General features: G+C 32.4%; 2 protein-coding genes across 3 annotated transcripts in view; one reads left to right on the top strand and one right to left on the bottom strand.

The window, feature by feature from the left end:
* Positions 1–22204, bottom strand: part of LOC126858403 (uncharacterized) — a 55324-nt gene extending 33120 nt beyond the window's left edge. Inside the window, exon 1 of the mRNA XM_050608683.1 lies at positions 22068–22204. The gene's annotated coding sequence lies outside the window, so the exon portion shown is untranslated. The remainder of the gene's footprint in view (positions 1–22067) is intronic.
* Positions 195–26273, top strand: LOC126858406 (synaptotagmin-5). 2 transcript variants are annotated; one of them, XM_050608690.1, is made up of 10 exons: positions 195–338; positions 6572–6894; positions 21514–21568; positions 22062–22281; positions 22827–23066; positions 23492–23590; positions 23734–24007; positions 24132–24365; positions 24617–24784; positions 24877–26273. In XM_050608690.1, the coding sequence occupies exons 2-10, from the start codon at positions 6628–6630 to the stop codon at positions 25048–25050; spliced, it is 1731 nt and encodes a 576-aa protein (XP_050464647.1). In that variant the 5' UTR covers positions 195–338; positions 6572–6627; the 3' UTR covers positions 25051–26273. The 2 variants fall into 2 exon arrangements, with proteins under 2 accessions (XP_050464647.1, XP_050464648.1); XM_050608691.1 differs by having other exon boundaries at positions 199–338; positions 23495–23590.
* Positions 26274–27159: the final 886 nt, after the last annotated feature.

Genomic DNA, 27159 nt, shown 5'->3' with positions numbered 1-27159 from the left:
ATGTGATTCCTAATGCGTTCACCACACAGTTGACGACCGCTGATCGAATCGCTTCGATCGCGTTCAGTTCAAACTAACATTATATCAGAGACAGTGAGGACTGGAATCGATATTTCGTAAATAGTGTTAAAACTTGTAAAAGATAAATAATCGGATTACATTACAATTGCGTTACCAGTTGGGCGGACCGTATTGCCGGTATATCTACTGAACAGGCAGACTCTACTATTGGCTGCCTCTACTGAAAGTCCGTCTGACGACAGGCTCTTCTACTTATTGCCTTCGACGAATTTGCCTACGAGTTATTTTTTGCTTCTGACTTTCCCATTCATATAAAAGTAAGGAAATATAAATTTAAATTATTTAAAAAATTACACTTAATTATTTTATAGAGAAAGAAGTATATAAATATCATAATTTCTCGTTTTTTTAAACAATGCAATAATCATACAAGTTGATAATATGGTTAAATCGGTGTAATCGATCGTTGCCAATTTATTGAAGGTCAGATAATTAGAGGATATGAGATTTCGATAACGCTATCTTATCGTAAAAATTTTTGCGACTATAAGTAACATTATCCATTTATCAAATGTTCAACGATCGCTTATAAGAGATGTCAAATCAAATGGATCATATCTACAATTATAGAAAAAATTGTTTTCTTGGAATTATGATCCGGTCTACATGTCTAATTTCTTCAAATACAACATTTATATAGTATTAATATAACATTTTATTATATATATATATATATATATATATATATATATATATATATATATATATATATTAATTTATATTTCTGAAATACTTTCATAAATTTGTGTGGATAAACATATTATTTTAATATTATTATAGATGATCAATATTCTTTAAAAAATCGCAATAATGTTATTTTATTTTTTATATTTTGTAATCAAATAAAAAATTTTTTATGGAAAATATTTAATGCATTATGCATTAATTAAAATGCACTCAACGATATCATAATGCTGATATCAATTTTTATATAAAATTTATGTTTAAAAAATTACATTTTCCCCTAAAAATTATATTTCTACTGAACAATTCGTTGTTAACAATGATGAAATGATAAATCAACGCTGTGACACCATTATCATCGTAAAAAAATTAAAATCCTGTATTTTGCTAAAAAAAAATTTATTTAAAAAGTATTCATTTGCCAGATTTCGCCAGAGAGTCGTAAACAGAGAATGTCAGAATTTGTTACAATGATATATTGCGAAGTGACTGTCAGCTACACAACGTCGTTTATTCTTTTCACCAGACAGAAAAATAAAAAGATAATCTTTTTCCCAAGATACCGTATTATTGTCAATTTTTCTATAATTTGTAAACGATATGTGGTTTGTTACAAAATTGAAAATTGGGCAAATTTAAAAATTAATTGTACAAATTGTATGAATTGTGCAAAGATCTGAAAAATTGAGAAGTTTTAAAGTTTCGTGTATAAAAAAATAACATTTTTTGTGTTTAGAGATAAAAATTATAAATTAAATGACTTGTAATACTATATACAGAGAATTTTGTATAAGTCTGTGAGAACATGAGATGCAAATAAATAGATAAACAAATTACATTGTCCGATGCAAAATCTTTCAGATCTTTGTACACTGAATCCAAGAATAAATTGGAAAGAATTAATTTTCTTTTCATCTCCGTTGACATAGCCGGAATTAAACAAATAGAAAAATGAACATTTGCAAAATAGAAAGATGGAGAGAAAACTAACCGTGTATGCCAATGTAAATTTATTTCCAAGAAATGTGAGATAAAGAAATGTAAATTCATTGTATATTATATATATATATATATATATATATATATATATATATGTATGTATATAAATTCTAACGTTACGATTAATAAACATTTGCAGAATCAATACAATTGGATATACTCGGACTTTTTTTTTGTTATTTCCCTCATAGAATTTTTAGCCTTGGAATATCCGGAGATGCATTGTCATACACCGAATACACATATTATAGCATTGAGGCATAATGCCATTGTATAATATAAAACGCATACAATACGTGCGTCTCACATCGTGCAATAAAATCCTATTTATGGAATTATAACTTCAAGACACGTATTGTTATTTTCCCGTTAATATTTTTTTAATAAATTTCTTTCTAAGAAAAATAATATACATATATTAATAACTTTCATATTTTCGGTAAAAGGAAATTTAAAGAAGAATTGGAGACGGATCAGGTACATTAAAAATTAATAAATCTAATACATTTCGAGGTTCATAAACTTGGCATTGCGCACACAAAGCATTTTTAACCTTTTAAAATATAGAATAAATAATTAATTTATAAAAGCAAGTAAAAATTTAACTTATAAAATGTAATTTAATCTCAAAATCGTTAATGTTATTTTATAACCGTAAATATTATCAACTAACGTTTTTATAGTGACTGTACCATGATTTTAACTATCCGATAAAAAAATTCATGAAAATAAAACTTTGAAGTCTATAGGGTCTAAATCGTTACTAACTTATAAATTAATTATTAATTTTATATTTTAAAAAACTAATAATACAATCAAATTTATGAATCAGAAATATAATATTAAATTTATTTACTTTTGACGTAGCTGATCTGTTCAATTCCTCTTCCAAACGCAATATATAAATTGATTCAAACGCTGAGATAAAATGAGTGATACTCTGCTGATCTTTTAACGAAACTCCGTCTATCAGGGTCAGTTATTAAATATAATCATCGTGTTAATCTGCTTGAGAACCTTAATGTGATATTGATGATTTAATCCAAAAGATAGGAATAGGATCCGACGACGGATAATTATGTTAATAGGATTAATTATCGTCTGCAAATTTTCCCGTAATTATAATAATAACTTGACTTTTTACTCTATCTATTAAAAATCGTAAAAAAATTTTCACGTTGTAACATAATTCGAAAAATTTTCCTTTTAACAGGTTGAATATATGAATTGATGTGCGTAAAATAAATTATAAAAATCGTAAACGATAATATCGCCGATATGTAGAAAAAGAAATGTAAGATTTTTGTATTAACTAATTTCTTTTTTGAATCGATCGAATGCAACCAAACGCATTTATGCATTCTTTATGATATCGTGTATTCTGATATTCCTCATGATATTTACTTTCTCTCCCGACGTACTAAATGATGGCGGATCGATTACTAGATTAGTAACCATCCAATACTTTGGCATATCATACCATTGTTACCCCTAATGTTAAGCGGTTAATATAAAATATTAATCACTTTTGTAATTCCATAGCAATTTGTCATTTAGCATTAATAATACAGGTTTCTTATGGATTTTTGGCCACAAAAAAACAATACCGCAAACCAAACTGCTTCATCATGTCAGATTTTAAAGTTATTTTGAATTTTAAAATGAAATTTGGTTTGCCGCATTGTTTTTTTATGATTAAAAATCTATAAGAAACACCTATTCTGATTAAAATTATTCGACAAAAATTTTTTTTTGTCGGCCTGCATAATTAATCAATGAAAAATTTATTACACCTTTTTTCAATCTCAAACTTTTTGCTCATTCCTTTCTCAATCGTTTTATAAGGATGTTTTATTGTGTTATATTTAATAATTCTTTATAATTTTTCTTTTTATATTTTTATAATTATGATAATTACATTTTTCTGTAATTAAAATTTAGATTTGAAGAATTATTATTTGTAACATGTTCAGCCAAACAACTTTAAATTTTCAATTAATGGAAAAACTCTTCATTTCATTTGCATGTAAAAGAAGTTTGTATCTTTACGTTCCCCTCGTTGATTGCTTGCTCGCGTAAACCAATTTTTGGTCCGCAACCGTATAGCTCTCTCACTACAGAGTAATTTAGATTGTAAAAAGAAACTGTTTTAGAATTTAAATTTCCAAAGTCGGTCACGTTACATTCCATTTTCACTCTTGTCACTGAATAATCCGAGACAATCGCAATTTGCGCTTACTGGTACCAGGCAACCGGTACTCACATAATTGTTTACTCAGAAGCTCAGAAGCTTACTCATTATTATTCAAGCAGTCCACGATGTGCCAGTCACGCCTACGCGCCCGTTGCCAAGGCTGTATGATAAAAAAAAAATCCGTGTAAATCCGAGAAGAGATATATCGCAGTGAGAATATCGAGAAAATATTTCGATGAAAGAATTATTATTTAAAGTTGCTGATATTTTATGCATGGAATCGGTTTCTCTCTCGAATTATTTGACGACAAAAAATTCTTTTGACTAATACGTAAATTAGATATTCATAATATCAAGAACTACATTTTCTTTGTCCAGAAAGAATCTCGTGACTTACTAAAAGTCTGTGTGTTAAATTACATTTTAATTGTTAAGCAAATTATACTGTAAGAGAAAATTGCTCCTTCCCTTTATCTCTCTCTCTCTCTCTCTCTCTCTCAGTATATATATCACTCTTGTACAAAACATATACAAAGCAGCGTAATTTGTTCAAAGAAATGCAACCACGCGTTGCTTTACTACAAATTTCGCAATATAATATAAAATTTATAATATAAAAAGTATATATATATATAGATTGCGCGTATATATATTTTTTATTTATTCTGTATTATTATGAAGCGAGACGATCTAATTGCAAATTCTGAGACAATCTCCACGACCGCGTTATTACGTGGATTTTGTGAGCAACGTGCATTCGATCGGTATAGCTGATCCAATTACGTTCTCACGCTTCTACGATTACAAACTCCGCTAATAACTTTACGTGATATGCCAATCTTCTGGTAAAATGCATAATTAAAGCCGATATCCGTAATTACATCCATAACGCACACATCGCAAGAATTGAGCGCCGTGAGACGGGTCGTACAGATATTCTGTACACACTAATGTTTATGTCCTACTCGTATAACACAACCTAGTAATAAATACACTTGCAATACCCTGAAGCAAACCCAAATATCAATCGTTTGTTTATCACAAATACTCCGTCTAGAACGCGTTTAACGTCACGGAAAATTCCCCTCAGGAACATCTGTCCTATGGAAAACTATTATATTTTCGAAGGCAACTCAAAAATTAGGAATATTCGTATCGCCAACTTAATATTAAATGGAATAAGTCAAATGTATATTATATTCACAGAATGTAGTACAATGACAATTGATTTAAGTCAACTTTTTTTTCTTATCCTCGCAAGTTTCTTCGGAAATAATCTCAGAAGAAATATTAAGCTTGTGTAATTTTTATTCGACGTATATTTTGCGATAATAACATAACATTGAGATTCTTGCATTCAATGAATATTTTATCGACATCATGGATGTATGTGTGTTGATATATAATATATACCTTGTTAAAGTAGTAAAATTTAATGAAAATTTTACAGAAAAAAATTATATACGCGAAATCTATATAATATAATTCAAATAAATATTAAACAACATCCGCACACACATAAATTTAACTTTCAATCTCTTGAATATAAAAATCTCTATTAAATTCATATCATGTCGTATTAACTAACGTTAAAGAAACTGTTTTTATATTTTTTGTAAAATAAAAAAGTAAATAAAACTGGCTCACGCAATTTATTACTACGAAATTATTACTGAATACTGAAGCATGAAACTTTAGCAAATACAAAGAGACAAGGAATTGCAAGCGAGTGAATAAACGGTGTAAAAGTGCACAGAGATTCATTACCCACGCGCGTTAATTGAATGAATCGCGCAAAATGTTTAATGATGACGAAGGCTATAACATTGCAACTTATCGTATCGGAGAATATAAATTTCTGCGATCGTGATTCTGTGTCAAGTCCAATTCATTTGTTACGATCTTTCCTGTTATCACAGTTTCCGCCTTTTCGATTTAAAATTAAACCAACAACGAGCTCGTCGATTATTGACATCGATCATTTCACTCGCAGCTCACGATTATCGGTAATTTCTCATTAGAAACCGCGAGTTCAATTTAGTTAGGCTATGCTCGCCGCATGATTTACTCCAATAAATACTGCCTATCCTTGTTTACGTCGGTCTTTTCGTTCTAACGTACTCCAACACACTGCAATTGTTGTATAATATCGAAAATGAATTAGTTAATTTTAAATGATTTTTCAGAATGTAACAGATTTTTGTACATTAGATTATACTTTCTTTTTTACGATACATATTATAATGTAAAATCAAAATTCCATATTTCATTCACTAATAACTTTCATTTTCCAAAAATAACACAAGAATTCAAAAAAAGTTTAAAAAAGCTTGTAAGACAATATTTATTCTAAATCTGTTATTATATTTAAGATATTAAATCTTGGATAATCTTAAGATTCCATTCATCTAATGAAATGACCATGTAACATCTTAAGATTGTATTTCAGATAATCTTAAATATGAGAACGTATTATATTAATACAGTTTTAAAAGATTTTTAAGGATTGGGAGATTTGCCCTTTAAACACCGTATCTGCACCGTATCTCCTGATCCAGGTTTCCGAAACCTGATAAAATAACGCACGCAAACGTTCAATCATCTGTTTTACAGATCAAGCAACGAATATTGAACTGAGGGGATACGAGACGAGGATACAAAAGGGAATAATGGTTTCGTCCGCGATTTTCGGTGCGGCCGCTGGCACAGGATTAGCCCTAGTGGTGGCAATGACAATCGTGATTTATCGTTATTACGCCATGAAGCGGAAAAGAAAGTGGAATTGGAGCAATCTGGATCGCTGGCCGGATCCGCCAGGCGTCAGAAATAACAACGACGAGCGTCAGCCTTATCATCACTATCACGCAGCAACGGCATCGCACGTGCTCGACTGCTGGCGGAAGCCGCAAAACAGTTACTACGCTGTGCAGACCGTGGTTAGTAATCGATTCGATGTTAATTAGGCACGTGACTGGTCCTCATCCGTAATAGTCTCCTTTTATCCATTAAAAGTCCTCTTTCTAATGGAAAACTCTACATTCCGCAAGCATTTACGCGTTTGTCGTGTTTTATTACATTTATACGAGAAGAGTGAAAAAATTTTAAAAATTGAAAAAAGAAAATAATAAAAAATTACGTGAAATGCTTCTAATAAAAATCTCGCCTTAAATACTAATGGATTAATTATTTGCACTCGATTATGTAACATTTTTCCTTCTTAAAGATCAATAACTTCTTGATATTTTTAGATTGATTCCCTTTCTTCGTTTTCATTAATTTCATATTTTTAAGTTGCAGATTTTTAATAAATTAATATAAATACTACTTTGTAATTTTAAAAGATTCTTTGATCAGTAAAGTGTTTTTTAAAACATAAATAATCGCTTGCGAGAAATGTTGTTCTCATGCATGCTAGTAACTCGTCGTCGGTATTTATGAGCCGGTAGAATATGAACAGGTCGGTAAAATGTTTCTGTTAGCCGAAAGCCGGTAAGATATTAAATAAATTCTACTGATTCGATGCAGAATTTTGCTATGCTATCCGTGATCGCGACACGATAAATTTTATTCACTGCCTTACGTCGGCAAAATAATTATTTCACATATCCAAGGAACACTGTAATTGCCATATAATTATGAAAAGATCGAATGCTGTTAAAGTATATCAATAAAAGATTTAATATTCGCGCTAATTAATATTCCTGTTTATTGGATAACAATAGCGTAAATTATTTTGTTAATACTCATGATTTCTCTTTGACAAATTAGTAATCAATGTTCCATAATGACAGAATAATTTTTATATTTTAATTAAACTATATCGAGACAAGTATATGCATCTGTTTTGTTTTTAAGTTTTGTTATAAAAAAATATAACACATTATATCTTTTCAAAATCAAAATGTTAGACGTTTAATAATTTTTACGATTCTCGGACGTTGAGTTAAAAGTGTAATGCATTGAAAAATCAATTACATATTCTCGAGTTTATTAATCCAACAAACTTTGATATATTTATTACAGAAAATGCTTAATACATTCCCAATATATGAAATTTTATTTTAAGCTCCTTGTATACTTGTATTTGTTAAGTTGTATACGTCGCTTGTGAGAAGATAATCTTCTTATGTACGGAAATGGAACGTCGTAAACAGATCAATCTAACAGTCGAGTTTGATTGATATGACCTATATTTTTTTTTTACGTTTTATTAAAATTTTTTTTTCTTTGTGCAATCTAATCTTTGTTCAAAGTTCAAGCAGGAACAAACGATCGGATGTGATTGCAAAATAAATGTAATTATACGTTGTTTATATATATTTACGCTGGAGTTTGCGAAGCGAAATATAATTTTTATCAGGTAAACAGGAACGATGTCATAAACAAGGTTGAAAATGGAATTAACGAGTTGGTTATTTCATCGTTTATCATATTATCGCGCACACGCATAACCGTGAAGAGCCTTTTGCTCGAAACCAGAACATTGAATCTAGAATTACGATCGATACAGCGTCTATAAACGCGACAGATATCGTATTTTGCGAGAGAGATACGCACTTGCAATGTAATAGTACGTCACGATGGCAAATGGATTTTGTTGTTAGAGGATTATTTATATATATATATATATATATATATATTTACATCTTGATATCTCATTCTCTCGTTACATCAATACGTTATTATTAATAATTTATTCTTCGAGATTTTGCCGTTATTCTGACGTCAGACGAGTGATACATAAGCAATATATAATTAAAAATTGTAACGTTAAAAGTAAAGTCAATTTTATCTTTTTTTATATTTCTGCGCTTCCTGTCTCTGCTAAATATATTTGCCATATTGATTACATAAGTTAGATAAATAATAACGAATAATGACATAAGAAAATTTGCTTGATTCTTAGTAAATGCAATTTAATATGCAATTAAAAGATTTGTTTTTGTTGTATTTTTTTCATAATATATGTAATCCTCCATATATTTAAAAAATTTTAAAAATGTTAAGTTTAAAGTTATAGAAAAATTATACTACTAAATTAATTTTCTTGAAGTCCTGAAAAAGATCAGTGAGACATTGTCATATTAAATCCTGTAGATTCATTTTTCTTATACATAAAACGTTCGATTTTCTAACTTTTCGTTCAAGTCAATTTGCAAAATTGTGAACTCCCATTTTGTGTAAAGTGCATTGAAAGCATATAGTAATTAGGTTAATGTACCGTATAGTCCAACGTTATCCTGAAGATGCGAGATTGCTTAGCTCCTCCGAGACTCTCTCTCTCTCTCTCTCTCTCTCTCTTAGGGAGTATTCTTAAATTTGAATATTAGCATCATTAAATAAGCAACCTCATTTTCTTAAAAAAGCATTTTGAATAAAAATTGTTATCTTACAGTTATAATGTAAGGAAATTTTATTAACAAATAAATTTCTATAAAAGATATTAGAAGCGCACTGTATAAATGTCGAAATATTCTTTCATTCACGCGATGTTATTTAAATCAACAAAACAGTAATATAAATTCGTCCAAATGTTATTCACGAGACAAATAATTCAAGAAAAACAGCTCGTCTACAATCGTAATAACGTAGTTTGCGTGCTTGCTTGCTTACTTATACCCATCATCGTGATCGCAGAGAAGTTGAAAAATATATCGATGAAGAGAGACAGAGAAAGTTAGGGAAGAAAGGAGAAGGCAAAGCATGCACACCTTTAAAGTTTTATTGTATCGATTTATAATGTAGACTGTCGTGTAACGAAGAATTCCTGCATATACTATGCAGGTAGAAAGATTCTACAATTCAAGAACGGATGTGCCATCTATATAACGTGTGTGATAAATTTCAGAAATCTCCTTAAATAGAAAACCGTCGCTTATTTTAATCCTCTTCCGATAAGAAGTTCAATGCAGTCCAGTCTTGATTAATAATATCTAGACGCGAACTATTACGGAATTACGAGTTTAATGAGATCCAATTTGATTAATGTCTAAACACGAATAGAGTTGTGGTAATTAATGTTAAAGCGCCTTAGAAAATTGAACTATAATAGGCTTTCGCTAATTCAACTAAATTTCAGCGAAACTTGATTAGACATTTAATAAGAGAAACACTTAATCATTGAAAGCGAGGAGCTCTAAATTCCTAAACGAGACTCCGAAATTAGTACAACTTGTAAGAACCCTACGTGAAATTTTCCTTCATTCGTCATTAAACGTTTACCGACTAAACGTTAATCTCCTTGCAAAGGAGCCTTGGAAACAAAATACCATGTTGCGTATCTTGCTTTCTTAGACTTAGGAACGACATAAAATAGAGAGGAGATTTTAAGTATATAGTGCAAGCTATATACAATAAGATTTTATCTATTGTATACTTCAAAGAATACAATCGTAGAATCAAATCTCTTTTTTCAAATTACGCACATAACTCGCCTCGCACGTCATCTCTGCAACCTGACACTATAACAATAATTGATTTTATATTCAACGCTTCTAATTACGTAATTTATATTGATACATCGTAAATAATAAACAGCACTTTGAGATGAAAGTGGAACTTTCTCCCCTCCCACCCCCCGTTCCAAATCATCGCTCGCGTCCCTAAGGTGTAACCTGTTGCGGCGCACGCACCGTTTTCTATCTCTCTTTCTCCCTCGTGGCCGATATCCATCTTCTCTTCGCTAGTCGAGAGTCTCTCTCTCTCTCTCTTTCCTCTCGGTGGCGGAACCAATCGCCCACCACCTCCAGCCGTCACAGCTACCCTCGGCGGCGAATCGCCGTTTTCTGGTGGTGCACGACGAGCCCTGGCTTTGCGTATACGAAGTCAGTCGGGCTGGCCCAGTATCATGGTACGGTGATACCGGGTGATACGTGTCCGCGTCGTCCGTAATCGACGTCATCGCGAACGAGACCACGAAAGTTGACGACACTTTTGTGCATCGGTGAGTGTGAGTAAGTGAGGGAGAAATTAATTCTACGGCCATCCGTGAGATCAATCGAGCACGAATTGAATCGGTAGTATAATCGAACGACGGTGCAATTAATTATTATCGTGTAATGAGAATCCTCCCTGCCCCGCTATTCCCCGCTCCCGAAATTAAACACGCTCTCGATGTTACTCGATGGTACTCGGACGACCGATGACGAATCGGGTCAGCATGATATTTAAGTAGTCGTAACCCGTGACGGTTCAGACACTCGTCTCCTCTTCGATGAAGAGAGAGAAGCGAGAGAATAGATAGCGTTGACGTAAAATTAATCGGATCGGACTACAGTTAGAGTAATGAGCTGCGGTCGCGCATAACCGCTGAACCATAATGAAATCAGAAACCTCGCTGCTGTGTTTGAGCTTCATGCGTGATTAACGGAGGGCGGCGACTGCGAGGGAGTCAGGCTTCAAAAAATTTTGTTGCGTTGAGCGATCAATTTGTGGTTTTTGAAGAGAAAGTAGGGCAAAGCGTGATGTCACAATTGTGAGAATCGCTATAGTCCTTGAGGGACTGAGGCAGATAACGGTAACGTAATTTTGACAAGAACACTTAGGTAGACACGTCAATCACAGAATAAATATCGATTTTAGCTCGAATACTCGCATCGCGGCACTGCCTATTCCTGCCTCTTCCCTCGCGCTGTTTATTGAAACGCGATCCAGCGTGTTTTCTTCTCACCGAATATCTTATAATGATCTTCGTGACATACATATCATTATAAAAAATCAAGATAGCGCAAGATAATGCGAGTGATAATTAGCTCATAATGGCTCATTTGGAAAAGAAAGAAAAAAAAATATAACAAGTTCCAAGTTTATTTATTATAGTTAGATGTCAGCGGCTCTCAGAAATGACGTGGCGTTTTTTACGTACAAAAACTTGAGACGGGGCCGCTATTCGTCAAGTCCGTCATCAAATTATATTACATCTTTTGTCACATTATATTTAAACTGTCTATATTATATATGTAAAAATACAAGTTATGTAAAAAATGGATATTTATTCTTTCAAAATCTAGCAGTTTTATTCCAGCAATAACAATCGAATTAATTTTTCCTTGAATAATCGCAACAGCAGTAATATTTGTTAATAAATATTAAACAATTGAAGTAATTTTGAAAAATTGAATTTCAATGTTTCCCCGCTTTATACCGCGTTCGCCTCATTTAATTTAAATCAGTTTAAATAATGATCTAGTTTCAATACAATACACATCATTTGATTTTATATTGCATTTTATATTGGTTTAACATACCAAGCATTGTACATTACATTGTTTGTATTTTCGAATTTATTAACTCATCAAATGACTCATTACGTGTAAATAGCAAGAAAACTAGTTTTTTTTTATATATATATTTTTTTTTTCTTTTAATTCTTCCATTGTTCTGATTTTAAGAGAAGAATACGAATTACATATCACAAAAATATATCTCGATTAGCATAATATACAAATGTGTATTATGAGGAATATATCCGAATCGCGGATCAAGTAGAACAGTATGAGATAACTAATCGATCGCGGACCGATTTCGTGGCACGATTGATTGATTTAAAGCGAAAGCAAATTACGCCCTAGGCAAACGCGCGTTTACTTCAAACGGTACGTAATTAATATCGCAGGTTTTATTGACAGTTATATTCATATTGTAATAATAAAATAGACTATCTCCTCGCGGTTATATCGCGACAATATCGTTCATTGCGCGCAAAACGAGAATATTTAAATATTAATTAAAATTGCGTTAAACTCGATGATAATAATTATTATTATTTAATTCTTGCCACTACAAATTCAATGATTCTTCTTTACTTTCATCAAGTTGATCTGTTTGAAATTACATGGCAATTTGTAAACTATTATAAATATTTACACTACTATAATAAATTATTGTAGTATTAAATAAATAGAATGTGATTATATTATTATACTTACATTATTATACAGAGTGTCCCAAAATTAAATATCAAAAATTAGGAACATAGGGGGGGTCAAGAAAAAAAATTCTTTAAACATTTGCTCATCTTTGCTTTTGAAAATCGCAAAAAAGAAACAAAAAAATTTTTACCAAAAACTTAAAATTATTAGGTTTATCAAAGTATCGTAAAATAAAAATTGTAGAGCATGGAATTAAGAAAAGGGAAAGAGAGTTAAGATCCTCCTAAGATAAAATTAGATTAGAAACAAAATTTCGCGTTGTAGTATATTTATTTACAATCCTCTAATTTCAGGAATATTTTAATTCACTTTCTTTCCTTAATATAATGATTTACAAGTTTTCTCTCACTTTTCGATAAATCTAATAATTTTAATGTTGTTTTATGTTTCTTGCTGAAAATTTTTAGTTTTATCTTTTACAATTTTCTTCAAAACAAAACAAAAATTAACAAATCTCTAAAAGACTTTTTTCTTATTGTTAGTTTATAGATTCTCTCCCGAAGTTTTTACATTCAATTTCGGGACACCCTGCATATAATAAAAGCCTCTTACTAAAAGTCTTTGAAAGTTAGAAATCTTTATACTATATTATAATAATAAATTCTCGTAAAAGTTTACCGCTTAATTGTTAAACGCGATTTATGCGCGATTTATTCCGCCACGTCGAGTTTGGAACTATTTCCTATTCGCGTTCAAGAAAAGAACAGCGCTACTTTTCAATTACACAAACGTAGACTTTTACATTCGCTCGAGAGTCGCGCAATTAATTGTCGAAATAATCACTATACGAGTGATTCGCGTCGGACGTCCGAGCAACGTGTTCAGAGAGCAAAAGTTTTCCGGTTATTTATAGATGCAAAGGTGGCAAAAAGCGATTGCAATTTCTTTCCGCTAATTCTCTGGTCATCCCGACCAAGATCCCCGCGAGAGCGCAAATACGGTGACAAACTGTGAAAAAAAATCGCACGCGAATCCTCGTCGTGGTCTAACTCGTACTCGGGACGGTTGTTTTGCACGCGTTCGTCAAAGTGCCGGACAAATTGTCGGAGGTCCTGGGCGATGTTCTGGAGCTATGCGGCGGCGGAGGCGGAAGCGGAGGCGCTGCGACATCCGGGGACAGAGGCATATCAAGTAATGCATCGAGCGCGGCTACTAAGATCGGGGCAGTGACAGGAGTGGCGATAATCAGGGGTAGATGGGCCCAAAGGGGTGCGAGGCCGCACCTATCTTCCGTCGCTAATACCGATAGTGCCGACAGTACGACTTCGACCAGTTCGGAGGTATAGTCATTAGATTCTAGATAACCGTGTAAGCGAAATGTCAAATAATACATGACATAATGACATACGTAACTTCAAAATACAAAATTACTATTTTGTATTCTGCATTTTAAGTTACATTTTGTTTTAGGATAGTTTTTTATGTGTCTTATATTTTTCATTTCGTGCAAAATATATCTCTATAATATTTTGTCCAATACATCTGTATCTGAATATGAAATCTTTGTTATTTTTAACTGAAAATATTCAAAGAGAAATTATTTTGATCAATTCCAAACAATGCCAAAAGCTAGAAAAATCTAAAAAAAGTATCTGAACAATCAAGCTATTTTTTATCGATTGCTTTTAGAGATTTGTAAATCTTATGGAAAAGTATTATGGATTATTTACTGAAAGACAATTTAGACGCGTATGCAAAAGTGCTATGCAGTTTCATATCTCAGCGAACTGGATACACTTGTTGCGCGCATTCTAGCGTGGTCGTTTCTCTTTGTTACGCGTGCGACTTTTGGCATTTCCTTGCGTGTCGCCGCGATTAATCTCTTTGGTGAATCTAATCACACGATTCCACACCACTTTTCAATCAACGCTTCTCTGGTTAGCATGTGATATCACTCATGCGTGAAAACGTAAGTGCACGCAACTTTGGCGATACTTTCAAGAATTCTTATTTGTAATATTTTTAAATTCTATAAATATGAGATTTAAAAAAAATATAAAACTAACTTATTCTCAGAAACAAGGAATTAGATAAGTTTATCAGCCTTGCTCGCGCAAGTGAATCACTATGAGCGAATTGAGTTTTGGGGCTGGCTATAAAAATCTACACCGACTCTTCAACGCGTCGGTGCTAATAGAATTTCTTGATAATTGCGCCACCGTGGCAATTAATTGAATGAAATTAGATCAATCGCCGGGGCATCGCCCATCGTTACATATTATTATTCTACAAACAATAGGAACTAATCATGTATTTGTTTAAAGCTGATATAAGAAGAAAGAGAAAAAGAAAGAGAGAGAGAGAGAGAGAGAGAGAGAAACAGAGAGACAGAGAGAGATCATAAAAAATATCATTGAAAGCATTATTAATTTAATGACGTATGGCCAACGTATTGTTTTCATTTCAAAAATTCAATGCACATTGATTTTTATTAAATTATTTCAGATAATTTTCTTAGCACGAAAATCCAATTTTTTTTCTAAATAGATTTAATTTACTGATGTCTAAACAACGAGTTAAAAATAATCTGTTATTTAATCTACAAACTTTAAAAAAACAAAAATAATCATGATTAAACTAAATTATTTTATAGTATAATTAATAATTATGGAATTTTAATTATGAGATAGCGTATGGTTAAAAAAGCGTACATAACGACGTTCAAATGATGATTATTCTTCTATCGTGCACTGAAATCATAGTGAACAATGCATAATTTATTATTAATATAATTTGCCAAATAATGAAAGAAATGACACGAATAGAAAAAGGAGGCGCGCGTAGTTAATTAAAACTTAGTACTTTTGCAGCTGAAACGACGTTATGGACCACGTTCCGGATCAATGTCTCCCACATGACAAACGAGAAACGAAGAGTGGTTAAATTAGTACTGGAATAGCTCTGACAGATACGCGACCATCCGTGATCGAGATACCGTCATAAGTTGACATGCATTCGATCTGCTATACACACGACAGATCACGCAGCGCGTAAAATGCTGTATGTCGCAAATATAAGATATTCAATTAAATCGAATCTAAACTACGCAATTGCTTTCAAAATCGTAAACTATATCTTAATCAATAAATATAATCATTATAATGGAAGAAATTATATAAAAAATATTATATAATAAAAAAATACATTGTATAAATTTCTTAATATATATATATACACTTTATTAAAAATTTTAAATCTATTTTTTATAGATTTAAAATTTTTTAGTAACAGTTTCTCTCATTAAGCAAGTATTGTGTAATTATTTATGGCAATTAAAACTATACTCGGTCAAAAGATCTCAAGTTCAGTTTATGGCATGTATAATAACATGAATTATTATACATATTGAGCAATTTTAAAACATCAACAATTATATGTGTGATAACTTTTTTTATTCGTTGAAAATAAATATCTATTTTTTTTCTTTAATCTCGAAGAATATTTTTACAATTTTTTAAAATACTAGTTTAAACCTAATTTAATCCGTTTAATTATTTTGATTTGTAAATAACATATTTTGCAATTAAATATATATTCTGTGTCAACGCAACGCATTGAAAGTTGGAAAATGAGAAAACTGTATGTCATTACATTATTCATTTTCTGAAAGCATCATTTTTCTCGCAGGCTAGCTTCAATCATATGAATTCTCGATAACTACTTAGAAAAAAAATGGTAAAAGATTAAATTTTTCTGTGATCGCAAAGTTGCAATTCTATCCTTGTTATCAGGTCTCAGATAACTTCATCTCGCAGTCTTATGCATTTTTCGAAAAATTCAACAATAATCGCACGCGAATTTGATGCGTGGAATGTGAAACGGAAGGAAGACTCTATCCCTGTCTGTATTGTTCGTAATTGCAACAAAATCAGAACGAGGGAGTCTGTATCTTGATAAAACAGAGATTCTCGATGCTTCAGCTAAACGACGAATCCATTCCTCGACATAATTATGCAAATTATGTATTATACTTCGCAAATTAAGACGCGGCTAATATTTCGCATAAACACAAAAGAGAATAAGAGAGAATAATCTGATACATGCATGTCAAGCTCTTTCTATTCATTGACATAAGACTACTTGCTGCTCTTCTAAAAGGATTACGTAAAGCTTCACAAGAAGGTTTATATGACCTCGTATTCCCACATTAAAATTATTCTCTCTAATAAATCAGCAATTTTTCTGTTCCCATAAAATTCTTATTGTCTGATAGAAGATTAACATTTATATAGAGCTTTTAATATTGCTCCCCATTTCAATCCAAACGTAATTATAGAAATTTTACATCCATTTTTATCCGTTATTCGTTCATGCATATTGCACATCTTTTTTCTTTATCAATTTAGATTTAAAAATGCAAAATATCATTAAATCCTCTTTCATAGAATTGCTTGTCTAACATTATCTTTTATATATGTGTACATATATTTTGCCATCTTGTCATTAATATCCGTTTTCTACACATGTGTATGTGTTTTTTCGACTATTTGACTCTTTTTTACACGTAACAAATAAATACAATTTTTTCATTTGCGTAGGAATTTAATAAATATAACGTTTCGCAATTTCAGCAAAAAACCTTAAAAATGCGAAAACTGCTGTAATTTTTTATATTGTAGTATGTGCATATCATGTCATGATCAAAATATAATAAAATAGTTTTTGCTTCGATATTCAACTTGGATATAAAAACTGATGGAATTTTATTTTGTTATTTATGAAGATAGACTTACTTTTACACTCAGCCAATTTTTAAATAAATATTTCATAAGTTAATAATCTATTACTAACTATAAACTTCGCGAAAATTGCGCATTTTTTAAGTTTTGTATTATATCCTCAGATATTCAATAGCTAATAAATTTAATTCAAAATCTACATAAGAGCGAGAGCATGAGAGAGAGAGAGAGAGAGAGAGAGAGAGAGAGAGGGAGGGAGAGGGAGAGAGAAGATCTACATATTTAAACAATTTTTTTGTATGCTTATAATATTATTCCGCGGATACGCGGATATGCATGTGTCGTTCGTTTTGTTCGCGCATTTTAATGTCCAGGTCACTTCTTACCGAGAGCGTGACTATACTACAATCTACCGGCAATATTTGTTATGCATGATCGATAACGGTTTATGTTTCTAAGCGAGCACATTTTGCTTGCTATCCCAAGAGAATTCTCCCTTCGCTCCAATATTCCATTCGTGACTTATACGGAACTTAAACGGCACTTCGAACGTGAAAAGCGCTACAGAAAAACTCTTGGTCCCCGGGTCGACGCTGTGTCGAACAAAATTTGCATGACAAAGAGAGTTAATTTTTTCTTCGCGGTGCAAAATTAAAGTCTCGCGGACACCATCGTGTCATAATAAAAGAAGTTCTTCGCGAAAAAAAGAAGAAATTTTCATGTGCATATATAAATTTTTAATATTGCATCGTCTCTCTCTCTCTCTCTCTCTCTCGTGATTTTGCCTTTTCCCGCGCGCGCGCACGTGTCATCTGATAACTTTGATTCGCGAAAATATCTTGTTATTACGACAACTTTAATTAAGTCACTCGCGCTTACGTTTTTTAATACTTTATCAGCTCTCTGATATCTCTGATATATTGGGATCTATCTAAATATTCAATAGGAATTACTATCATTGTATTATCAACAAAGAAAAAGTCTGCAAACGCGCGCATTTAAATTCTATCTATTCTTGCGCAAAAAATATTCTGCGAGATTCTTTGCAACACTTATATAAAAAATTTAATAAAAGCTAAAACCTATTTTAAGAAAGATTTTAAAATATAATCAAAAATTTTTAAGAAGCGTTGCTAGTCTCAATGCTGATAGTATCAATTTAGCGTGTACATTTAACATTTATAAGCCTTTCGGAAGTACAAAGTTACATGTTAAGCACGTGCCTAATTTTCCAAGGATCGCACAGAATTTTCGCGCGTACGTGCGCGTATTGCATTATAGAAGAAACGACGTGCGTAAATTTACGCAACGACAAGTATATATGTGTGACATATAAACGTGACAATGAAATATCCGATAATAAACAGCTGTCAAGTTTAAACTGGGTGTTTTACTAATTGGAATATACTTACGTATCGTACTTAGGCACGTAAATATTCGTGTTGATATGAGCGTGAATCGCGATCGATACGACGATATCGATGCGAATAGAAAAACGATGGTGATATGGATATTTCGACTCGGTGGGCGGAACCGTGGATTCCGTTCGCGCTCCGTTCCAAGTATCGACCCATGAAAGGTAGCTTCCAGCGACCTCAACCCCGTAACTGCCACCTCTCGTCACGACATTGAAACACGAAGTTAGCATCTTTGAGTGCCTCTCTCTCTCTCTCTCTCTCTCTCTCTCTCTCTCTCTTTCTCTCCCCTATCCCTCCTTGGTTTCATGATTCAAAGGCTCGTCCTTATCAAGGGGTTATGGAGGACGCTTCGAAACTTTAACGAAACCGCTCGATTATCTTCGGCATCGCAAGAGACCGTGTTGAATAAAAATCACGTTTTTTCAAGAAATTGTAAATCTGATTGTTTATTATGTTTAAAGATGTGTCCAATGTTCAATCAATCAATCAATCATCAATATTATTTTTATAAAGTATAATAAAATTTAAATAAGATGTAATAAAAGAATACATACACGGTTGATTGAATATATGTAAAGCCAACGAAATTTTATTTTGATATATCAAACACTCAAATTAATATTTTATCCCCCTATCTAAATCTTAATTAAAATTGTAACACGTGTTTACAACTTTTAAAAAAAAGATTATTTTCTATTCTTCCGATAAATTTTTAGTCAAATAAAATCACCTTTATTTATGTAGTAAATAACGTTATCCTGTTTAACTCTAATCTTCAAAACTCTAGAAAATTTTTCGTTTCATCGATTCAAGTAGGACTCATCATTCAAACGTGAGTTTATAATCGAATTAGAAACCGACCAGAGTTTTCAAAGTTTACCGGGACTATAATTATTACGAGAAAAAGTCTCCCTTTTTCGCGCTGCACGAAGCAAACGTTATTACAACAAAGCATTCAATTTCTGAAACAAACGGCCTTTGACTAAAGCGTTAATTTCGCTAACACCAACGGGGAGCAACACGAAATCCGGGAAATCATCCGGGAAATCATCGTTCACGAAGTAACGATTAAAAGCACGTTGTTTTTTTTTTTACTTTAAAAAAGCGATACCATTCTAGTAATTCTAGCGATGCCAATAGGAGAATATATTGACATGACCTTCTGTCGTCTAGCGTCAAAGTAGCAAACAAGAAAAATAAAAAATACACAGGAATTTGTTGAAATCGACGAATGGGCCATCGTAATTAATGCCGCGTATCTTTGCGACAATGCAAGATACATTGACGTATACAGAATATAAAAAAATTAGACCGACAAACTTTGAAGAGAAGTAGAGGACTTCAAAATAAACATTTTTTTTTTCTACTATTAAAGTTAATACTATTTTTCTCTCTGATGTTTAGTTTTAATATTACTAGTGAAAGCATTTTCTTCTACTTGCATCAAATTTCGCTCTTCATCGCAAAGTTTTCACTGAACTGATCATCCTTGCCCATCCGATCTTCTAAAAGAACCGTTCTCTCGTAAATGTCGATATATAAACTAAAGATTTCTGCTCTATTAAGAGTTTGAATATGATATAAGACCAAAACAAAACGTCGCAGAGAAAAATATCATTAAGAAAAAATATTTATTTTCCAGTCCTCTCTTTCCCTTCAAAATTTATCGATCTAATATTTTTACATCCTGTATATACATTAGAATACGAGAGATAAAATTGTCGATAAAATGTAAATTAATATGTAACATGTTGAGCAATGAAATACAAGTCTCGGAGATAAATATCATTACCGATGACATAAGATTCACGCTACGTCAGCAGTCGCATTATTTGTGATCGTATATTGTATATACGAACGAAGAAACTAAAAATCTATTTTATCAAGACGCGAAAGAAAATTATTATAAAGGAAAAAAAGAACTCTTTATTATGGTCGATTTATTTAGGTCGAAATTACATTGTAATTAATATAAACCATTCTAATTAATATTTCACGATTAATTCTATTTTTCTTGGTATGATTAACTATATTTCTTTCTTATATTTTCTTTATCAACTTGATTTTTCTTTTACGTGCATACAGATTTCAACATTTTCATTAATTTCGTTATATTACGTTGTATGCACACATGGTTTGCTTTTATGACGGATTTATATCACTTACGGATTTATATTATAAATGTGATAACCATATCAAGTTAAAAAAATTAATAAAAATAGAATATTCGCGCAATATATTTTTCTCGGTATACGAGATCAAGCTATTCTCTCTGGCTATGCTGAAAATATTTTATACATATTTTATACAAATTTCAGCAGAATTTTTCATCCGAGAAAAACGTCAGAAATTTTTTGTCGAAAAATTGTCCAATGCAAAATTAGAGCGAGATATGCGCGCGCGCATAATTAATTAAAAATCTATCTATCGAATATTTAACGAGCACGTTTGGACGATGAAATAAACTCGGCGAGCTTCGCATAGAAGTTGTTAAAGCAAATTTTAATTATCTCGATTTACTGTTTCAGGAATTTAACATTGCAAAGGAGCAACATGCGGTACAACCATCTACGACTGAATCGAGTAATTATAAATTCCTTTAATAGAAGACTGTTCCCACAAATCCTAGTTAAAGTGTTGTGTTATGATACAAGTATAGAGAAAGGATGAGAGGGCAAATCTATTCATCTCTTCTTTATTACAATTTCTAAGAAATTATGTCCCTCTTCAAAAAGTAATTAAATTAAGCAGTTAAATCTCAATCCGTAATTAAGTATAATTAAGTCTGTAAATACTTTGTATGTAGGGTTATAAGCGTTAATTATCTCTGAGAATTGCATCTCAAACAAGCATATGTAAAATTGCTTTACATTAATTAAACGATTTTCAAAATGTAATATTCCATTTTTAATATCCATTCAAAGATTTTCTCGATACGTCTCGTTTATTCTCACCGAATGAAAGAATTTATGAGGTCATCGTCGCGCATAATTGAAAGATTCTCGAAAGCAATCTCCCAGCTGTTACCATGATAATTTTTCATCCCGTTTAATTGTAATTCGTTTTTCATCTAAAGGCTTACCTCATCAAAGTCGCAGCTATCCGGGCGGTGGCGGTCGTACATTGGCGAGAAATTCATCCGTCAGCTCGCAGAGCTCGGTCGAGGGTGCGCCCTGCTCTTCGAGTCATCGTGGATCGTCGCCTCAGATCAGAGCTTTCGGCCCGGATGGACGGCATCATGCTCGACACGATCCCTTGCACGCCGCCTCCTCGTATCCACCTAGCAGAAACTCGAGGTTAGTATGGGAAAAATACGACATTTATTCGTTTTGTCTGCAGAATGAGAAGACATTGAGAGAGCATGGAATAAATTTTTTAAAATTTTATCAGAAAATGCAGGAGAAAGGACTTTCTTTAAAGCTTTGAAAAATAGATAGCATTTTCCTTTTTTAAAATTGCATGATTTTCAACAAGTTTGAATAAAACTCTGACTGAGCGGCCATCACAATATGAATAAAAAATACTGTCGCAAAAATTTATTCAAGTCACAAATGTGTATATGCATGTTTTATAATGTATCGATTGTTCTATTCCAAAGCTTTATTACATAAATGACAGTAGCCCTCTTCGTATCTGCTACAATTGCTTTCATTTATAGATTTTTTATATCGTTTTTAAAGATTCTTTCCTTTCTCTTCGTCACACGATTTAATCCTTCTGTATATGTAATTTTTCTAAATCGGAAACGCGTACAATCTTTCACGCAACATTGCAATTTCTTCGTTCCCTTTTTTTACATAATTTTTACATAAATTTTACATAATTTGGAAATTTCCCATAGATCTCCGTCGCCAGCCCGGGTGGCGTCCTTGGATGCACGTTGTGCAAGTCCTGCCAGTAACTCGGGCAGCTTACATAGCGGAAATGCGTCGCCTTCGCAGACTTCTTTGTCATCCGTAGCAACAGGCATAAGTTCTACTTGCGGGTGTTCGCCGGTGAATGTTATTCAAAGTACTTCCAGACACACCACCGGTCGTTGCTTATCGCCCCTCCTCATTCCACCACCACGTGCTTCCATAAGGTAATAAAATTCTCATAAACATCAATCATATCAAAATTTTTATAAAGACATAAACAATTATTCTCACCTAAAAAGTTTTAAATTTGAAATTGAGATAGACTATATACAATTTAACAGAAAAACAAAAATTTACATAATTTATTAATTAATTATATATCATTTTTATATATCATAAAATCATATATTTCTCATAAATAAGATTCTCTCTTAATTTAAACAATTTAATAATTATTTGAAAGTATTTTTTTGTAACATTAGCCAAACTTCTGTTTAGCATAATTAATAATAAAATATTAATTAGCAAGAAGTCGCACAAATTCTTCTTTAATTATTATTATTTTTTTCCGAATATTTTACTTTCATTGAATCTTTTTTATCTCCTTGTTTGTATTTCAGATTGTATTTCTCTTAATTCTTATTTTCAGTAGCGACGGTGGCCCCATACCACCTGCTTCTCCGCTCGGTTCTTTACAACCGGATCTCTATCAAAAACGAGACGGTCCTGTCTTTCTCAGTGCTCGCAGGTACATAGTAAAACTTTCATAAAACTTCTCTGATAAAAGCAGGTCTTAAGTTACTCTCTCTCGTGCTGCGCGGAAAAAAAACATTCGATTATTGTTAGAGATAAGCATGTGTATACATCTGCATAAATCGCATATAATTGTAGGACAGGGAAGCAATTGGGCAGGCTTCATTTGCGCTTGAGATATGACTTCGATAAATCGGACTTGGACGTGCATTTGATCGAGGCACACGATCTAGCCGGTAGCGATCAGGGTGGCTTCAATGATCCCTACGTAAAGTTGAGCCTCAGTCCAGAAGTGGACAATAGGAAAAGGCAGACGCAGATCCACCGAAACGATCCGAATCCGTTTTTCGATCAGCACTTCAAGTTTCCCGTCAGTTACGAAGAACTGCAGGAGAAAACTCTAGTTTTGCAGGCAATTATATTGCGTCGTAGAACGTAGAGTATTGAATTGGGAACGCACGTTCGCAATTCAATCACATAACGGTTAAAATAATAAGATAATTCGCTTGATAATATGCACAACGTAATATTATTAGGTATTCGATTATGATCGCTTCTCGAGAAACGACGTGGTGGGTTCACTGAGAGTAGCAATGAACAGCCTCGAACTCGTTTCCTCTACTTCCTCGGTGGAAGTTTTTGGTGAAATAACAAGAGAACGCAAACCGCCAGAAGAAATTCAAGAAGTCTTGGTTTCATTGTCTTACTTACCGAGCGCTGAGAGGCTCACGGTGCTCATAATGAAAGCAAGAAATCTGTTTCCCCCGCAGGTAGGACATGGCGGTGTGCTATTGCTATATCGCATCGATGAAAATAAAAGCTTTTTTTTCTCCCTCTAATTGTCCCATAACGCTCGTTGCCTGGAAAATAAAAAGTAGCCTATATTTTATTTATATGCGATATTTCCGGCTAAATAGAAATATTTCTTAAAAATAAAATTTTTTATGGATATATTTTTTTAAATATGTATGTGAATGTATGTGTGCCTGAACAATATATATTTTGATTTAACATGGCGCAGGATAAGGAGACGTTGGATCCGTTTGCGAAAGTCAGCCTACTTTGCGGCGAAAGGCGAGTGAGGAAGAAGAAAAAAACAGCTGTTAGAAGAGCGACATTAAATCCCGTTTGGAACGAAGCGATGTCATTTAACATACCCGCCTCGTCATTAGCATCGTCAGCTATAGAAGTATCTATTTTTTTGAGAATTAAAAATTACACAAATGATATTATATAAATTGAACAAAAAAAGTACATTAATTAATCCCGTCTATTTGTAAGATATGCGTGCTGGACTCGAGCAGCGAGTTGATGAGCGGAAATGCTATCGTCGGATCCTGCATCATTGGTCCGGCTACAGGCACGGACAGCGGTAACAGCCAGGGACGAGAACACTGGCTTCAGATGACACAATCGCCGAGGAAGCAGATCGCGGAGTGGCACATACTACATTAATCGGACCCGATCGAGGGCCGTTTAATCGTCCTCAACGTAATTTGCGCGTCCTCGCTTTCTCGAGGAACATACAATCTATCATCGTAACGGATAGTCGAATAGTATATCACGAATATTACATCTACGTATACGTAGCGATATTACATGTAAAATGGCAAAAAATGACGTGTCCTATCCCTTTCGAAAAAAAAAAGAAAGAAAAAAAAGACGATGATCTCTATCAAAAAATCGTATTCTTCTGCACTTTTATAGGTATATTAATAAACGTTAACGATTTGTGACATATCGTTTGGAAAGTTGATGCAAAAGAAGAAAAAATGAAAAATAGTAAAAAGAAAAATAATCGTGAATATTCTCTTCGTATATCTGTGCACTAACTGATCTAGACACATGCACTCACATTTCTGTTCATTGCACGATACTTGACGCTATATGCGCGAGATCAAATTATATATTTCTTAATTATTTGGAGATGCCTCACCGAGATTTAGACATATTTTTAAAATAATATCGCGCTGAGATATTTACACGGATTCCTCTCCCCGAAGCGAAGCTGTAACGAAGGGAAACGTGATCCAAGCTGTGAAGCAAAAGCGGAGACCGATCTCGCGCGTTTCGCTTAACAGATCAATAATTAAACGTACAAACTAATATTTTAAGATTAAAAAATTGTCTCGAAGAGACAATTCTTATCAATTTCTCCGAGTACGCTGATCGAAAATCCGTTCTACCCTCGGTGAAAAAAGCTATTTTCTCTCAGGTTTATTCAGTATATACATATATTTCTCTTATATAATTATGCTTCTTCGCGAGAGAAAGAGAGAGAGAGAAAGAGAAAAAAAAGATCACGATATATATCAAGAAGAGCCTAAGTCTGTCATTGTCTATGACAAATGTGGCCTGGAAGAGCATTCAAAGTGCGCCATGCCTATATAGCTTTTGCAGACTAATCGAAAAGACCTAACAATATCTCCGTGAGCGAGTATATTAATCGCGAAAATTGATTGTCGTTATCGCTGTGTATTATCGAATGTATAATTCATGTGCTAAATAAAACGGAACATGATGCGTGTAAAGAGAAATCGAGTGACATGTTCATTCATTCGTTTTAATACGTCGAACACGATAATAAGATAATTGGCAAAATGAAATTTGTTTATTATACTTTCAACGAGATATCCTCCGACAAAAAAATTTCTATATAAATTTATTTCTTCTACCATATATATATATATATATATATATATATATATATATATATATATATATATATATATATATATTATAATGTAAAATTAAGTCTGATCTTTAAACGAATTAAGACTTACAGATAAAAATAAACCATATTCGACCAAAATTCACCATATCATATCAATAATTTATAGTTTTCACTGTCGGTTCTTCTACGTTTAAATATCGAAATAAAATAAGCCTGCCGGTTGTCAAAGGATTTAGCCGTATGTACTTACGATCATGTACATCGTCGCGTCTTGTAAGTGTGGTTTGTCAGTTAAACTTGCATTGTCGTGACCCAATTATTGGAAAGAAAGAATTAAATGTTAATGAGAGTGTTAAAAGTATAAAATAAAATATTATACATAATATACATAATAAATATAATTGTATGTATATATATATATATATATATATATATATATATATATATATATATGAGTAAAGAGAGAGAGAGAGAGAGAGAGAGAGCGAGGGAGAGAAAGAGAGAAAGAGAAATCTCTAAAGATCTAAAAGAAACGCTTCGTTACATGGAAGCGCAGTCCGAATCGTACGCTTAAAACTTATATATATATATATATTTAAACAATATTTCTAATATTCTATATAATATACATGACGAGAGAAAAATATATTATATATATAGAGTTAGAGAGAGGCATCTTATGCGACTGTAAAGATGGATATCGATAATAGAAATATTTGCTTTGACAAAATTAAAGATAAACTTTCAATGGAAAATAAAAAAGCAGAATCTTCGTTTTTATTGAAATTTCTATAATAAAGATTAATCACACAATATATAGTGTTAATTGATATAAAGATAATTAGAAACTCAAAGGGATATATTTGTATTATGGAAAAGATTTATCCATA

The sequence above is a fragment of the Cataglyphis hispanica genome, chromosome 25 (assembly GCF_021464435.1).
Source record: "Cataglyphis hispanica isolate Lineage 1 chromosome 25, ULB_Chis1_1.0, whole genome shotgun sequence".
NCBI lineage: Eukaryota > Metazoa > Arthropoda > Insecta > Hymenoptera > Formicidae > Cataglyphis > Cataglyphis hispanica.
This window is presented reverse-complemented; position numbering and strand designations above follow the sequence as displayed.

Excerpts from the sequence above, each read along its gene's own strand:
- LOC126858406 (XM_050608690.1), top strand. The coding sequence starts at position 6,628 with ATGGTTTCGTCCGCGATTTTCGGTGCGGCCGCTGGCACAGGATTAGCC. Across the intron at positions 6,895-21,513 it reads ACTACGCTGTGCAGACCGTG|GAATTTAACATTGCAAAGGA; the intron begins GTTAGTAATCGA and ends TTACTGTTTCAG. Across the intron at positions 24,008-24,131 it reads AGAAAACTCTAGTTTTGCAG|GTATTCGATTATGATCGCTT; the intron begins GCAATTATATTG and ends TAATATTATTAG.